Genomic DNA, 15,231 nt, shown 5'->3' on the forward strand with positions numbered 1-15,231 from the left:
CCAGATGTTTACAGTTTGTTCTAAGAAAGCCATGGGTCCATTGCACCTCTCTTACAGGTCTGGAGGTGAGGAGCTGGCTGACTGGGGCAGGTGCGCTGCTCAGTTTCATGCTGAAGCCACAGTTGCACCAGGGACACCTGGGAGCAGGTGGCTCTCTAGTTGGGCCCTGTTTGCTGTGGAGGTTGGTCAGAGTGCTCAGTCTCCGGGACTCTCTCTGGCAGGTCTATAACTTGACCCAGGAGTTCTTCCGGCATGGTAAACCAGTCAATGCTGAGAGTCAGAACAGCGTCGGGGTGTTCACCCGGGAGAAGGTGCGCAATCGCATCAGGGATGACCCTGACGACACAGAGGCCACCAAGCGCCTGAAGCTCGCCATGATCCAGCAGTACCTGAAGGTATCTTTGCTGCGGAGTTTAGATGCCAGAGTGATAAAGACCAGTTCTGGGGGAGCCTGGGTCCAGAGGGCCGTGCTGCTCAGAGCTCTCCCTCTCTGGCCCAGCCCTGCCATCACCTGGCTTCTCTCTGGGTCTTTCCGCAGGTGGAAAGCTGTGAGAGCAGTTCCCACAGCATAGATGAGGTGTCCCTGAGCGCCTTTGGAGAATGGACGGAGATCCCTGGCGCCCATCACATCATCCCCTCGGGCTTCATGCGAGTTGTGGAGCTGCTGGCTGAGGGAATCCCCCCACATGTCATCCAGCTGGGGAAACCTGTCCGCTGCATCCACTGGGACCAGGCTTCAGCTCGCCCCCGGGGTCCTGAGATCCAGCCCTGTGGTGAGGGTGACCACAATCACGACACTGGGGAGGGTGGCCAGAGTGGAGAGAGTCCCCAGCAGGGGAGGTGGGACGAGGATGAGCAGTGGCCGGTGGTCGTGGAGTGCGAGGATTGTGAGGTGATCCCAGCGGACCACGTGATTGTGACGGTTTCACTGGGCGTGCTCAAGCGGCAGTACACCAGTTTCTTTAGGCCGTGTCTGCCCACGGAGAAGGTGGCTGCCATCCACCGCCTGGGCATCGGTACCACCGACAAGATCTTCCTTGAATTCGAGGAGCCCTTCTGGGGCCCGGAGTGCAACAGCCTGCAGTTTGTGTGGGAGGATGAGGCGGAGAGTTGTACCCTCACCTACCCACCTGAGCTGTGGTACCGCAAGATCTGTGGCTTCGATGTCCTGTACCCACCAGAGCGCTACGGCCACGTGCTGAGTGGCTGGATCTGTGGGGAGGAGGCTCTCGTCATGGAGAAGTGTGATGATGAGGCCGTGGCTGAGATCTGCACAGAGATGTTGCGACAGTTCACAGGTGGGTCCTGTGTCCATGCTGCTCCCTGGGGCCTGGCTGCTTTCTCAACCCCTAGATCCATAGCAGGTCCACCCTTTCTGCATTGTGGTACTGAAGGGGCTGTCCTATTGGGATCCATGCTTAGGCTGTCACCTCGGTTGCTGTCACTCCCAGTTTGGAGTTTGAATGACTCAGAGTGGTGACTCTTTCCACTAAGGACTTCATGGTGAAAAGGCCGTGTGTCGCCGTCACCATGGGATGGCTACTTCCTGTTGCATACCATCTTGTTCAGAGATAGATTTGTTTTTCTCTGATAGAGTGATTTTTTTTTTGAGACAGGGTTTTTCTTTTTCTTTTTTTGTAATGCCCAGGCTGGCTATTGTATAGCTCAGGCTAGCCCAAAGTAGTCATTGGGCGGTAGCTGACTGGGCTTTGACTTCAAGGTCATCTTGTCTTGGCCTCCTGAGTGCTGGATCCACAGCCATATGCTGTCATACCCAGCGTCTTGGTTGTTTTAGTTGCTTATTTCCTGCCCGCTGTTGCAGGAGAACTTCCCAGGAGCCCGTGATATTAGGAAGAAAGGAAAATATGAGTATCTGAAATTGATCTAAATGCTGCTGGGAATCGATCCTAGGGCCTCATGAGTGCTAACCATGAGATATACCACTGAGGCACCTCCCCACCCCCCAAATACTTTAAAGTAGGAAAACCAAGGCCTTGAGATAAGTAGTGTTTGTTTTCTGGGGGTCACCAGGAAGTAATGAGTTAGGAATACAGTTTGAGCCTGGTCCCCCTCATTTTTCGCAATCTTTTATGCCGAACTCCTGGCTGGAGCCCAGGAGGGAGGCAGATTGTCTGTCTTGGAGTACCTTCCTTATGCAGTCATTTCTTATGCTCCCTTGTCTTGGCTTTTCTGACTTCCCAACAGGGAACCCCAATATACCAAAACCTCGACGTATCCTGCGCTCATCCTGGGGCAGCAACCCATACTTCCGAGGTTCCTATTCATACACACAGGTGGGCTCCAGTGGGGCAGATGTGGAGAAGTTGGCCAAGCCCCTACCCTACACAGAGAGCTCCAAGACAGCGGTGAGTGGGCTGTGAATGGTGAGGACAGGCCTTGTAAGGGGTATTCTCCGTGTGTCTAGTCCCAGGGAGAAGGATTGGGGTCGTGTGAGGGTGCCATGGTGCAGAGCGGTGGGGGTGACTCCCATAGTGAAAGAGAAAATGAGTTATCAGACACTTAACATCTGGAAGAAAAAAGTAGAATCATATAGAAAATTAATACTTTTTGAGCATAAATCGTTGCTTGCTGTGCTAGACAAGAAGCCTTCAGCCACAGTTAGATTGAATTAATTAAGTAGAATTTAAATTAATAAATTAAAGTTTTGGTTCCTTGGTTGTAATACTTACATTTTAAATTCAACAGCCTCATGTGCGTAATGGTTCCCACATTGGGTTATGTAGCACAAACGGTCTGTTGACAGCAGTGCAATATTTCCTTACTATGTTTTAGAGGACAAAATTGGGGCTGTAGCTCAGCTGGTAGAATACTTGCCTGGCATGTCTGAAGCCCTAGGTACTATCCCTGGCACCTCGGAAACCCTGCGTAGTGGTGCATACCCATAATTCTATAGCACTGGAGAAGTAGAGAGGTAGGATCAGAGATTTGAAGCTATCCTTGGCTACATAGGTCAAGGCGAGTCTGAGATAACATAGACCCTGTCTTAAAGCAAAGTAAAAATTAAGAATACTGCCCTCCCCCAAATTGGGCCAACTCTACGCCAAGAAGATCATAAATCTGAGGCCAGAAAGATGGCTTGGTGGGCAAGGGAGTCCACTGCCAAGCCTGGTGACTGACTTGAGTTCAGTCCCAGGACTCATGGAAAAGATGGAGGAGAGAATTGTTTCTTGCAGGTTGTTCTGATTTCCATTCTACCTGATGGTGTGCATGCACGCGCATGCACACATGCATACATGCACTGTCAAACACTGAGAGAGATGCGCTCCCAGTGGTAAACTCTGTCCACTAAGTGTGCACATACATTAAATGTTAAAGTGCAGCAATTATATTTAAAGCAGTTCTTTGGAGTCACCCATGGCAATTTCTGTCAGCTAAGGTGTGTCTGCCTAGCTGTTCTCAGAGAGGGCATTGTCCTACAAAGGAGACCTCTGGCTGTGACAGAAACAAAGCAAAGCAGAATTTGAAGGACAATCTATAGGCTAGAGGGAGGACCAAACATCGTGAACACCTGGCTGCCGTGGTCAGTCACCTTGGTGTAAGAGGGCTGCAGGAACAATGGTTCTTATGTCTTCGACTGATAGCAGGAAGAAAAGTCCACGGACCAGAAAGGGGACTTCTTGGAGCTGAGACAGCAGTACATCTGAAGCCTATTGACTAGAATGTAGTTACATGATTACACATTGCTCACAGAGGCCGAGCCACGTCATTTTTGTTTTGAATGACTTTGGAACCAGTTAAGAACTAGGACTTGAGCTGGGAGTGGTGGTGCACGCCTTTAATCCCAGCACCCAGGAGGTAGAGGCAGGTAGCAGTTCAGGCCAACCGGGCTATATGTTTTGAGACTATGTCTCAAAACAAACAAACAAGTAAGCAAAGAAACATTAACCAGAAGAACCAGAGCTTAACTAAGGAGAGAAGAGAAAGTGGGTGAGCATGGTAGTGGGCAACTTGTGCTTGGTCACAGCCCATCCGTCTTTCCATTTAACAGCCTCCCCGAGCTCCTTATTGGTGGGAACAGCTCACCTGGGAGCTCGTTAGGGCTGCATGCTCTTGGTCTAGACTTGGAGGATTCAACACTGCATTCTTAGAGAAGTTCGCATTTGAGTTTGGTGTGCAAGAAGCTGAACCGTCCTTGGACTCACTGAGATACCTGCTTTTTTGAGATTGAGCCTGGGCTAATCCAGAGAACTCACTGTCTTCGGTGTGGTGACTTTTCCCTCTGGCTGACTTCCCTTTCGCCTGTTTACTCACCCAGCATCCTTTGAGAAGCCGTGCCAAGGTCCAGTCCTCCAGGAGGCTTTGTGGGGGTCTCCCAGATATTGAACCTCTTTTCTGGGCTTTTATCACCCCACCAAACACCTATCATCACATACGACACTGTTTAGTAACTGGGTTTCGTGTCTGGCTTCCCCACCAGCATGGAAGCTCCACAAAGCAGCAGCCTGGTCACCTTTTCTCATCCAAGTGCCCAGAACAGTCCCTGGACCCTAGTAGGGGCTCCATGAAGGTTTGTTAAATCACCACCTGACTTTGCTGTTTACACTCTTCCAGATTCTAAGTGCTTACACTCATAGTTTAATCTTTACAGCCGGCCTCAGAAGTAGGTGGTATAAATCTGTTTTGACTGATAAGAAAATAAAGGCTTAGGAGGGCTATTCTTAAGAGGAAAATGGAGCCTTTGGGACTGTACAGCTAGGACTGCTCACAGCCTTAGGACAGAAGGAACTGAGGCATGGGTGTATGGGGAAGGATTGGGAAGGTGGGTGGGTGAGTCTTCATCCTGTGGAGAATACCTGCATCGTGCTTACTCGTGTCTGCCTTGTAAGAATAGGGGTTCCAGGGCAGCCAGGGAGCCCACTGCCTCTGCTGCTTCTGCACCCTCACCTCCACTTCCTCCCACTTAGCCCATGCAGGTGCTGTTCTCCGGTGAGGCCACGCACCGCAAGTTCTACTCCACCACCCATGGTGCTCTCCTCTCTGGCCAGCGCGAGGCCGCTCGTCTCATCGAGATGTACCGAGACCTCTTCCAGCAGGGGCCCTGAGGGTGTCCTCACTGCCAAATGTGTTCCTTAAAGAACCACTAACTCGTGACCGCTAGTCCTTTCCCTTGCTCATGTACTCATAATTGCCTAATTGTCTCTAGAATGAAATTTTATCTTTTGTAGAGGACAGTGGGCCGGCTTCAGACCTGGCCCTGTAGCTTTTCTTTTTCTCCAGGCTGGGTAATAACCAGGTGGATTTGGCTTCCTGCTCCTCCCTTTCCCCGCCCCCTCCATGTTATTGCAAGTGCCTTCAATACTTTGCATTTTGGGATAATAAAAGAAGTGACCCTTCCTGTGTTCCCAGCCTCTCTCCTCGGTTCAGAGCCTCTGTGTGCACATTCGTTTAATCTTGTCTCTGCTGATTGTTGGGGCAAGCATCATGGCTGTGCTCCTAAAAGGGACGGTGTTCAGGTTTGTTGACGAGATGCCCCTTTACACCTTCTATTCCTTGAGCTCCTCCTGAATACGCACTTCTCCCTGTCCAGTGCCCACTTCCTTAGGATGGGCCTGGTTCTGACCACTTGAGACCTTCTGGAAGCTTGGTTGGACAACAGGCCGGATTCAATGAAGGTGAATTCTATGGAGGGATATCCCGCTTGTGGCTGCATGCCGGGGTCTGATGAGTTCACTGCTGGCTGCAGGGCAGAAAGTCTAAGTCAGGCTTTAAACTAACAATATGTATCGGATGTCTTTTGTAACAGAACTCAAACAATGTAACGTGGGGCCTCCTTTGGTCACTGCCGGCTGCCTTCTCTGTAGCTCAGGTTCCTTTGTCGGAAGCCACTTTTACGTTCTATGAACTTGTGTTGGGAAATTCTGGCTAACTTCCATGGTCCCTGGGTTTCTCCACCGGCTGCAGTGACAAACACAAATGCAGCCACTTGACTTAAAGCAGGAGGGAAGTAATTAATTACCAGGTGTCAGAGTTGTAAAGAACTTCATGGGGGAAGGAGGATCAAATGTTTATTTGGTGACTGCCTGTTGGGGACCTTTAGGTGTGTGTGTGTGTGTGTGTGTGAGTGTGTGTGTGTGTGTGAGTGTGTGTGTGTGTGTGTGAGAGAGAGAGAGAGAGAGAGAGAGAGACAGAGAGAGAGAGAGAGACAGAGAGAGACAGACAGACAGACAGACAGGGAACATTCAGCATCAACACCAATCACGTGCTGGCAGGGTAGCAATCATAAATGCTAGGCACACCCATCTAGCATTTTTTTTAAAAAAACTTTTATGTGTGTGTATATGCTGCCTACATGAGTGTGTATGTTCACACCTGGTGCCTACAGTCTGGAAGAGGATGCCAGGTCTCCTGGAACTGGAGTTCCATATGTTTGCAAGCTACCTACCATGTGGGTGCGGGGAATTGAACCTGAGCCCTCTGGAAGAGAGCAGTGGTGCTTTTAACCTCTAAACCATCTCTCCAGCCCAGCACACGGCTTCTTGGTACAGTGGATGCCAGCCCTGGTTGGAAAGGATGGTTTATTTCTGCAGGTAAGCAGAGCTTTAAAGCTAGTGTACTTGTCTCAAGTGGGCAGTGAAGTCTGCCTACACCATAGCCCAGACCACCTTTCAGGTTGTACTTGAGAAAATGAGGCTGCCACACCAAAATAATCTGAAGCTGTGGACCCGAAGTCTGTATGGCAGATCCTGCTATGACTGGCCACATGCCTGCCAGCCTTTCACTCCTGGTTTCTACCCAAGAGAAATAAAAGTACGGATGCCCACTGAAGCGATGAATTCATAATTGCTAGAGACCGGAAATGGCCAGCGTGTACTCCGACAGGAGAGTGAACTAGTGCATGCTATGTGAACACAGCAGATTATTACACAGTGGAAGAATAAAACAAAGGGCTGCTTGCCACACAGTGGATTAATCTCAACAACACCGAATGCAAGGATGTAGGCACAAGGCTCTGCAGTAGATACTTTGTTTTTATTACAAATTCAAGAATTTGCAAAAAACGAATTTACAGTATCAGCAGTGAGAGGTGGGGATGGTTGCCCGGAGCTGATAGCATTTGTATGTGGGTTAAATGCACCACGCTGTGCACTGAAGATTTCTGTACTTTAGGTGTGCCTCAGTTTAAAACAAGCTGTATTCGAAGGTGTCTGTCTTGCCCTCCTAACCCCAAACATGGGCGTGTTGGCCCAGCTTGTTTCTTTCATGCAGCAGAGAGGACTGACAACATCTTGAGGGCAGGTAAAGGGAGGACTCACACCCCGAATTCACCACTGCTAAAATACCATGATCAAAGCAGATTATAGAAGGAAGGGTTTAATGGGCTTAGAGTTCTGGAGGGAAAAGAGTGGTTGGTGGTGGAGGCAGCAGGAGGCAGCAGACATGGCAGCCGGAGCAGACGCCGAGGGCTCACATCTTAAACTGCAAGCCAGAAGCAAAGCGAGTGAACGGAGAATGGTAAATAGCTGTGAAACTTGGAAGCCCAGGTTTGGGGTGGCTGGAGAGATGGTCAGCGGCTAAGAGCACTGGCTGCTCTCTCAGAGGACTCCAGTTCAATCTCTAGTGCCTACTTGGTGACTCAACCCTCTGTAACAACTGCAGTTGTGGGGGATCCAGCACCCTCTTCTGGCTTCTGCAAGCACTGCATGCACACGGTATATAAACATACATGCAGGCAAAACACACATAAACAAAATAATTAAAAGAAACCGCAAAGCTGGATCCCAGTGACAGACTTCCCCAGCAAGGGCATACCTCCCAAGCATCCCCAAATAGCCCACCAACTGGGAACTAAATGCCTGAGTCTGTAGGGGATATTTCTCATTCAATCTATCACACAGCCCACGGGTGGCTTGGTAAAAAGGACTGACCCTGAGCTCATAAAATAGGTTATTGTTGTATTCAGTGTGTTGCTTGTCACCTCCTCGGCCTCTGTATCTGCAGCTGTGTGAGGGAAGCGAGGGTTCATAGCAGAGAAACCGAAGTTCTCAGAAAGGTAGCCCCGCAGAAGCCCTTCTGAGAACCTGGGTTTCCTCCGCTATGGACAAGGAACAGAAAAACCCTTCAGAAGGAGACAGCTACCTCTAACAGGAATGTGGGAAACTTCTCACATGCTGACCAAGTTTCTGAAAGTGGAAGTGGCATCCGGGTTCTGTCTAGTGTGGGACACTTCGGTCAACACTCACACCGTTGCTACCGTGTGATTTCCATTGCCTGGAAGTTCACTTGCAGAGAGTTCTTTCCTGCCGTCTGTGTCTGTATCCTGGAGTCTGTGCCCTTAGTAGCATGGCGTCTTGTGTCATAGGCACTGGGAACCCCAGAGTTAAGGTTTTCAGCTGCCACTTTGTGGGAGTCTCAGACTCATTCCACAGGGGACTGGGGTACTCTGCAGTCACTGTCTCTGTCATTGCTGTTATGTCACGTCTGAATGACGTTTACTTTTGATTTGATGGCGGCTGCCTAGAGCATAGGGGAGGAGTGAAGTATCTTGGATTGAAGTCTCTGGGTTAGCTTTTGTTGTTGAGACAAACTGCTCGAGATAATTAACTTAAATCAAGGGACCATTTGTCTTGGCCATGGTTTTGGCCTCTTTTGCGTCCAGCTAGTAGGTCATGGTAAAAGCACGAGGTAGAGGACTGTCCATCTCATGGTGGCTGGGAAACGAAGGGGCCAGGGTCCTGATACGCCCTTCCAGAGCACACCCACAATGATCTGGATCCCTCCCAGGAGGCCCTGTCTCTTAAAGGTCTCAGTAGTGCCCAGACCAAGTCTTATCCCATTGGCCTTTAAAGGATGGTCTAAATCCAAGCTGTAGTAATAACTGCATTTTGCTTGGGTTTCTTGGGATGGGAAAAAAGGGGCTGTTCTAGGTGTAGTATAAGGCAGGCTGCTGGCTAGTTCGCCTGGCTAGTTCACCTGTCTAATGCTGCTAGTTCCCCTGTCTAATTAACATTTTTTTTTCCAACTTAATGGCAGAGTGGCAGGAGGCTGGATTTTCTCTGGGTCCACCTGTTTATTGAGCCCCTTTCCCAGTTGTATAGGGGAACAAGCAGGAAGTATCCTGCTAAGGTGACCATGACATTTAACTTCATGCTGTATATTTAATACTAGACAAAGAGGTTGGTCACTGCCCTGCCCCATATAACTGAGTGGAGGTAGGTGGATGAAGCCATATCACGTCCCTTTATTCTAGTGCTTGTTGTTGCTGATATAAGCAACACCCACCTCTGCTCTCAAGGAAAGCAAAGTGTTGGACGCTTTATTTTACAGGTTTGGTGTACGTGTGGTTTGGGCCTGTTGGATTCGAGGTTCTCTTTTCATCTCACCCCTACTTTTTGCCTTGTATCTACGGCCACCTCTGTCCCAGGGTGTGGTGCCACGTGGGAATCACACAGCCGTCTGTACACCCAGGTCAAGGCCACGTCACCACATTGTCTTCTTGCTTGTGAGTGACTTCAGTGTCCTGTCTAGCTGCATGGGCAGGTAGCTGTCCTTTGCTTACGAGTTTGGGTTGGATTTCTCTTGTGGTATGTCCTGACCAGTTGTAAATGGCTCTGGGGTTGGGATTTTTTCTCTGCCTATTGCTTCCCTTGGTCTCTTCTCCTAAAACCAGTCAGCATAATTCAGTCCTGGACCATACCATACAGCAGGAGGAGAAGGCCTGTGCCCACTCCAGAATAAAGCCGAGGAAGTAAACTCCACAGACATGCGGTGCTGTCTACACCTTCTCTCCACGGACATAGCTGGACTCAAGCAGAACTCCCCCTGTCATGCCTTCACATGTGATCCAGCGACATGCTTCTCTGAGTGAGTGGTACTGCCGTCCTTTGACTTCAGGAGAACACCCACGTCACTGTCCACTCCCCAGCCTCTGAATCGCCACAGACGAGTCTCATCAACCCTCACACATTCCCCGTTTTCCTGTATTTTCTGTCTTGAATGGCGGCAGCAGTCAGCTGAGTGGTGTTCCTCTGTAACCTCCTCTTTTAGCCCATTGGCCACGCAGCCAGGGTGGCCAGTCCAGCTTCCCTGGTTTCCGGTGGCAGCCCTCACACTGGAGAGCCAGGGTGCTGTTTGCAGGCACCAGTGAGATGTCTGAAGATCCACCTGCCGTGTCCTCCTTGTCCTGGCTGCTCTCTATCTGGAATTCCATATCCCGCCTTGCTGCTTCTAGATTTCTACTCAGACACTTTTGGGGGACACTACCCTGAGCGTCCCTTTTCCTGGTTACCCACTCTGTCCCCTCCCTTGGCTTTATCTTCACAGCTTTCCTTTCCCCCTTTTGGTTTTTGGTGTTAGTTTATTTGTGTAGTTGCCTGTCCAGCTCCTCCTCACTGCGGTGTAAGTTCCATGTTCACCACTGTGTATCCAGTGCATCTGAAACAGTGCCCGGAACATCTGGAACAGTGCAGGGTAACAAAGTTTGCAGGATTGGTAAGGGAATGGGGACACCATGCAAAAATGATGTCAACCTGGAGACACCCCGCCCCCCCCCCAGTGCTGGTGACAGTCCTCTTGGGCCTCCCGTGTCAGGTTTTCCTTCTTAGATTCCTGAGACCCCCCTCTCTTTCCCACAACTCTGTTCTCTTTGTTGTCTTGGGCAATGGACCAGTAAAAGCTGACAAGAGGTCACTTTCTCACCCAAACTGCAAGCTCTGCAGCCTCCCTGGGGAATTCCCTCATGACAGAATGAGAGGGGTGGTGGCCCCGCCTCTGCTATGGTGACCCTCCACCCGTGTGCCCCACGCTCTGATGCAGGCCCTGTTATCCTGACGTCCCAGTCTCTTGCTGTCCTTGTCCTCTCCTCTCCACAGGCAAGCGTCACCTTCTGTTTCTCCCCTGGAGCGTCCTCCATCCCCCTGTGCCCACACCAGCAGTTGGGGCTCCCCTGCTCACAGGCAGGCCTGCAGGGGTCCTCCTCTAGAAGAAAGGACAAGCCATGGACCAAGTCCTGACCTCTGGTGCCACCCTCTGGCCATATGGGAACACAGCGCGTGCTACATTGAGAGAATTTGTATTTGGATTCTCTGAGCCTTTCTGAATTCAAAAGAATGACCCAAACAAGTTGTCGCGGGACACCCCTCCCCTTAGTTAATACTGAACAAATAAATTTTATTGTAGTTGTAGCTCTTCCTACATTGCTATGGACTTTCCCCTGACAATGAAAAGAGGCACCGCTGGTCCCTAATGAGGGATTTTCTTTTGTTCATTTGTTCAACCATTTTTTTTCAGTTCATTGAGCAGATATTTAGTTGTTTCATTTATTATGCCAGACTCTGAGCTGAGAAATTCTAATTATGCTTCAAGAAATGCATTTGTGACTGGGTGGTGGCAGCACACATCTTTAATCCCAGCGCTCGGGAGGCAGAGACAGGTGGTGGTGTTCCCGGTTGCTCAGCCCCGAAATAATCACACAGAAACTATTATTTAAATCACTGCTTGGACCATTAGCTCTAGCTTCTTATTGACTAACTCTTACATATTAATTTAACCCATTACTATTAATCAGTGTATCGCCACAAGGCAGTGGCTTACTGGCAAAGTTCCGAGGTCTGTCTCTGACAGGGATATATGGCTTCTTCTCTCACTCTGCCTCCTTTCTCCCAGCATTCAGTTTAGTTTTCCTCCCCACCTACCTAAGTTCTGCCCTATCAACAGGCCAAGGCAGTTTTTTTATTCACCAATGGAATTCACAGCATACAGAGGGGAATCCACATCAACTCCCCTTTTCTGTTTAAATAAAAAAAAGGCTTTATCTTTTACATAGTAAAATTGAATATAACAAAACAGGTATTAAGCAATAATTACAGTTACAATATTTATATCTATGTTATCTTTTGTCATAACTAAGGAAAACTGTATTATTTCTGTCTGTTCTTCAACTCCATCAAAGACTGCAGAAAGATATAATATTACCTAAGTAAACAGGAAGTACATTGTAAACAACTTCCAAAACTCTAGAATTGACAGAGACATCTTGCTGCCTGGTCAGTCACCCAAACTTCTGTATCGTTGGGGCATCCATGTTCAGCCTGCAGGCCCATAGTATCCAGCAGACTTTCCATGAAGCAGGAAATTTCAAAGACAGTTCTGCCTATATTGGCAGGTTGTCAGTCACTTTCTTCTGTGCCCTGCAGAATGTCGTGCAGACTTTCATGAAGCAGGAACGCCAAAGGATGGTCTCACCTTCAGGCAAGTTCAGCAGTCATTTCTCTGTGGGTCCTGCATGTCCAGTTCATTAAGCAGTCCAGGCAAGAGCAGTTTCTTGCCCAAATGGCTAGCCAACACCATAAGGAGCCTCTTTGATGCCCATATTTCTCTTGAAGTAGATTGGTGCTGCCAGGAGCATATGTGTCTCATTGTCACGAAAAGTTCTAAGTTCTTAAAACATTTAAGATTAACATTAAAACAATTAATATTCAGACCATATTCTGAAGGTCTCTGAAAGATTTGAAGAATACTTATATAACTGAAATATATCTCTGTATACCTAGAAAATCTAACTAACATGACTACAAGCTTGACTGTTATAGATGACTATTAACCTATATTTCTTAATTATACATTACATTTTAAAACGAACTACACAATCACAAAACCTTAATCAAGAGCAGAAATATACATATATCAAGATTGGCCCTAAATTTGCATCAATAGACCAAGATCCATACCAAAGCAAATCTCTTTATCATATCCCCCTTTATATGTAAACAAACATTTATAAACAACATTTGGGAATATGGGTGTAGTTTTCTCCAAACTGCTTCCTGCTGTTTATTGGACGAAGATCCACATCAAGGTGGATCTCCCTGAGTTTGAGATCAGCCTCGGTTACAGAACGAGTTCCAGAACAGCCAGACCTACACAGAGAAACCCCATCTGGAGAAAAAAAATATGCATTTACTAAATCAATAACAATGTGACTTTAGCTAACTGCTCCAGTGAAGCTAGCTGTCAGAGTTGTGCACGCAATACCAATAGGTGTTAGTGCAAATGACAAGTGTGAGGAATAAGTATTAGGGTTAGATTTATGTGTCCCATTAAATCTGGCTACACCATGGGGACAAAATAAGGTTTTACTGAAATGTAGTTGTGATTAGTTCTTTTTCTGTGACTGTGAGAATACACTGGGCCAAAGGCAGCTTATAGAAGGCAGGGTTTGCCGGGCGGTGGTGGCGCACGCCTTTAATCCCAGCACTTGGGAGGCAGAGGCAGGCGGATCTCTGTGAGTTCGAGACCAGCCTGGTCTACAAGGGCTAGTTCCAGGACAGGCTCCAAAACCACAGAGAAACCCTGTCTCGAAAAACCAAAAAAAGAAGGCAGGGTTCACTTTGACTTAATGTTCCATCTTGGTGGGGAGGGACGGTGGCAGGCAGGCATGGTGCTGGAGCAGGAAGCCGAAGGCTCACATCCTCAACCACAGCAAAAAGTGGAGAGGGCATTGGAGTATCTCAGAGCTGCCTCCAGTGACACACTTCCTCCAATGAGGCCGACATCTGAAATCTCCCCAAACAGCGCCACCTAGTGTTCAAACATCTGAGCCTTTAGGGGGCGTTCTCATTCGAACTGTTTCAGGAGTCTTTCTGGAATAAGCACCATGACAGCCGTGGGTGGAAGTGAGGAAATGTCACTGGGCTTTGATGCCTGATCTAGTTTGTAGTCTCATTTTATACTCTAAAACCACAAGGTGGCGCTGGCAAGCAAGCAAGATTTTATAGACAAATGAGGAGGCGGTGAGCAGGTTGTTAAGGGCAATGAGCCATTGTTTCAGCTATTCCTCCAGGTCACTCTGTTCTAGGTAGCAAGTGAAGTCATGCTTGGCTTAGGCAATACAAACAGTGCTTTAAGTAAATGACCAGATAAGCCAATCTAATCACTGGTCTTTTCTACCTTATTCTACCTCTACAGATTGCACTACAATACACAGATCATGATTGCTGTGCTTTAAAAATTTGAAACTCATTGTGTAACATCAAGAAACAAAAGTGTTTTTTGTGCCTCTCCCAGTCATTAACCCTCCCAAGGATGTGTTAGTCAACTCTCCACTACTGTGACAAAATAATCTGGTCAGCTCATAAACAGGAAAGGTTTATCTTGGGTCCCAGTCTAGAATGCTTCCGCTCAGGGCCCCGTGGACACATTGGGGCCTGTGGTGAAGCATTATGGCAGGAAGTATCTGAAAAAGAAAGGGAGGGAGGAGGGGAGAAAAGAGGAAAAGAGAGAGAGAGAGTCAGAGACAGAGAGATAGAGCAGAGAGGTCTTGCGCCTTTGGGGGACCATTTTATATCCTAATCAGACCAAAGGGCTGCCATTCTCAAGACACATGGCATCTTAGTTTTAATTTTGCTCATTTCATTTAAAAAGTCCATTAAAAAAGATTTTTAGTTTTATTTGTCCCTTGGTGCCTGTCTGTAAGTAGGAGACCCACTTTGTGTAGGGTATTCGACATCACTGGACCCAAGTTAGGAGCCAGTCCAAAGTATACATGTTTTATAGAAATCACTCAGAATACAAATGTGATGAACAGGCCATGGGGGTGCACAGTGTTGCACGCCATTCAGGTAACCAGCTAAAACCGGCCCAGCACGGCTCTAGTTCCACTCTGTGGCTCCAGCACAGCAGCTTCGTGGGGCGGGGCTGGTGGAGGTTCATGTGACTCACACTCTTAGGTCCCAGTTCCTCATTAAAGGAAGTCAGGGCGGGACCCGAAGCAGAAAGGACAGAGGAAAGCTGCTTTCTGGCTCTCTCGCTGGCCTCCTCACAGGCTTGTGCGGATCTGCTTATATAGCCAAGGACCACCTGCCTAGGGATGGTGCTGCCCACGGTGCATCAATTATATCAATCGGTTAATTAAAGTCTATCAGGACAGTCCTCTGCAGACATCCCCACGATCAATCTGTTAGACAGTTCAATGAGACTCCCCCTGTCCCACCCCAGGGGATGTGTCCAGTTGACAGTTCATTTTACCTAGACAACTGCCAAAGCCCATTTCATGAACTTCCATAACAGAGTCCCATAAACTGGGTTGTTTATAAGGATAGGAGTGTGTTTTGGTGCACAGTTCTCAAGGCTGAAAAGACAGACCAGGTGCCAGGATCTGTTCAGGCTCTGGTGCCACTTCATGTCACTCCAGACTCTGATGCCACCTCATGCCACTTCAGCTCATGGTAGAGGTTTGAAGGGGAGGCAGGCGTGAGAGAGAAGAAGCTCATGAGA

At 48.4% G+C, this 15,231-nt stretch overlaps 1 protein-coding gene across 2 annotated transcripts in view; it reads left to right on the top strand.

The window, feature by feature from the left end:
• Smox (spermine oxidase) overlaps positions 1–5,360 on the top strand; it is a 33,935-nt gene extending 28,575 nt beyond the window's left edge. Inside the window, exons 4-8 of one of the 2 annotated variants that reach the window (XM_075962235.1) lie at positions 222–395; positions 539–1,298; positions 2,206–2,366; positions 4,439–4,528; positions 4,926–5,360. In XM_075962235.1, the coding sequence (XP_075818350.1) occupies positions 222–395; positions 539–1,298; positions 2,206–2,366; positions 4,439–4,528; positions 4,926–5,063 (1,323 nt within the window). In that variant the 3' untranslated portion in view covers positions 5,064–5,360. The remainder of the gene's footprint in view (positions 1–221; positions 396–538; positions 1,299–2,205; positions 2,367–4,438; positions 4,529–4,925) is intronic. The other variant, XM_075962236.1, reaches the window with a different exon arrangement.
• Positions 5,361–15,231: the final 9,871 nt, after the last annotated feature.

This window comes from Microtus pennsylvanicus, chromosome 2, assembly GCF_037038515.1.
Source record: "Microtus pennsylvanicus isolate mMicPen1 chromosome 2, mMicPen1.hap1, whole genome shotgun sequence".
Lineage (NCBI taxonomy): Eukaryota > Metazoa > Chordata > Mammalia > Rodentia > Cricetidae > Microtus > Microtus pennsylvanicus.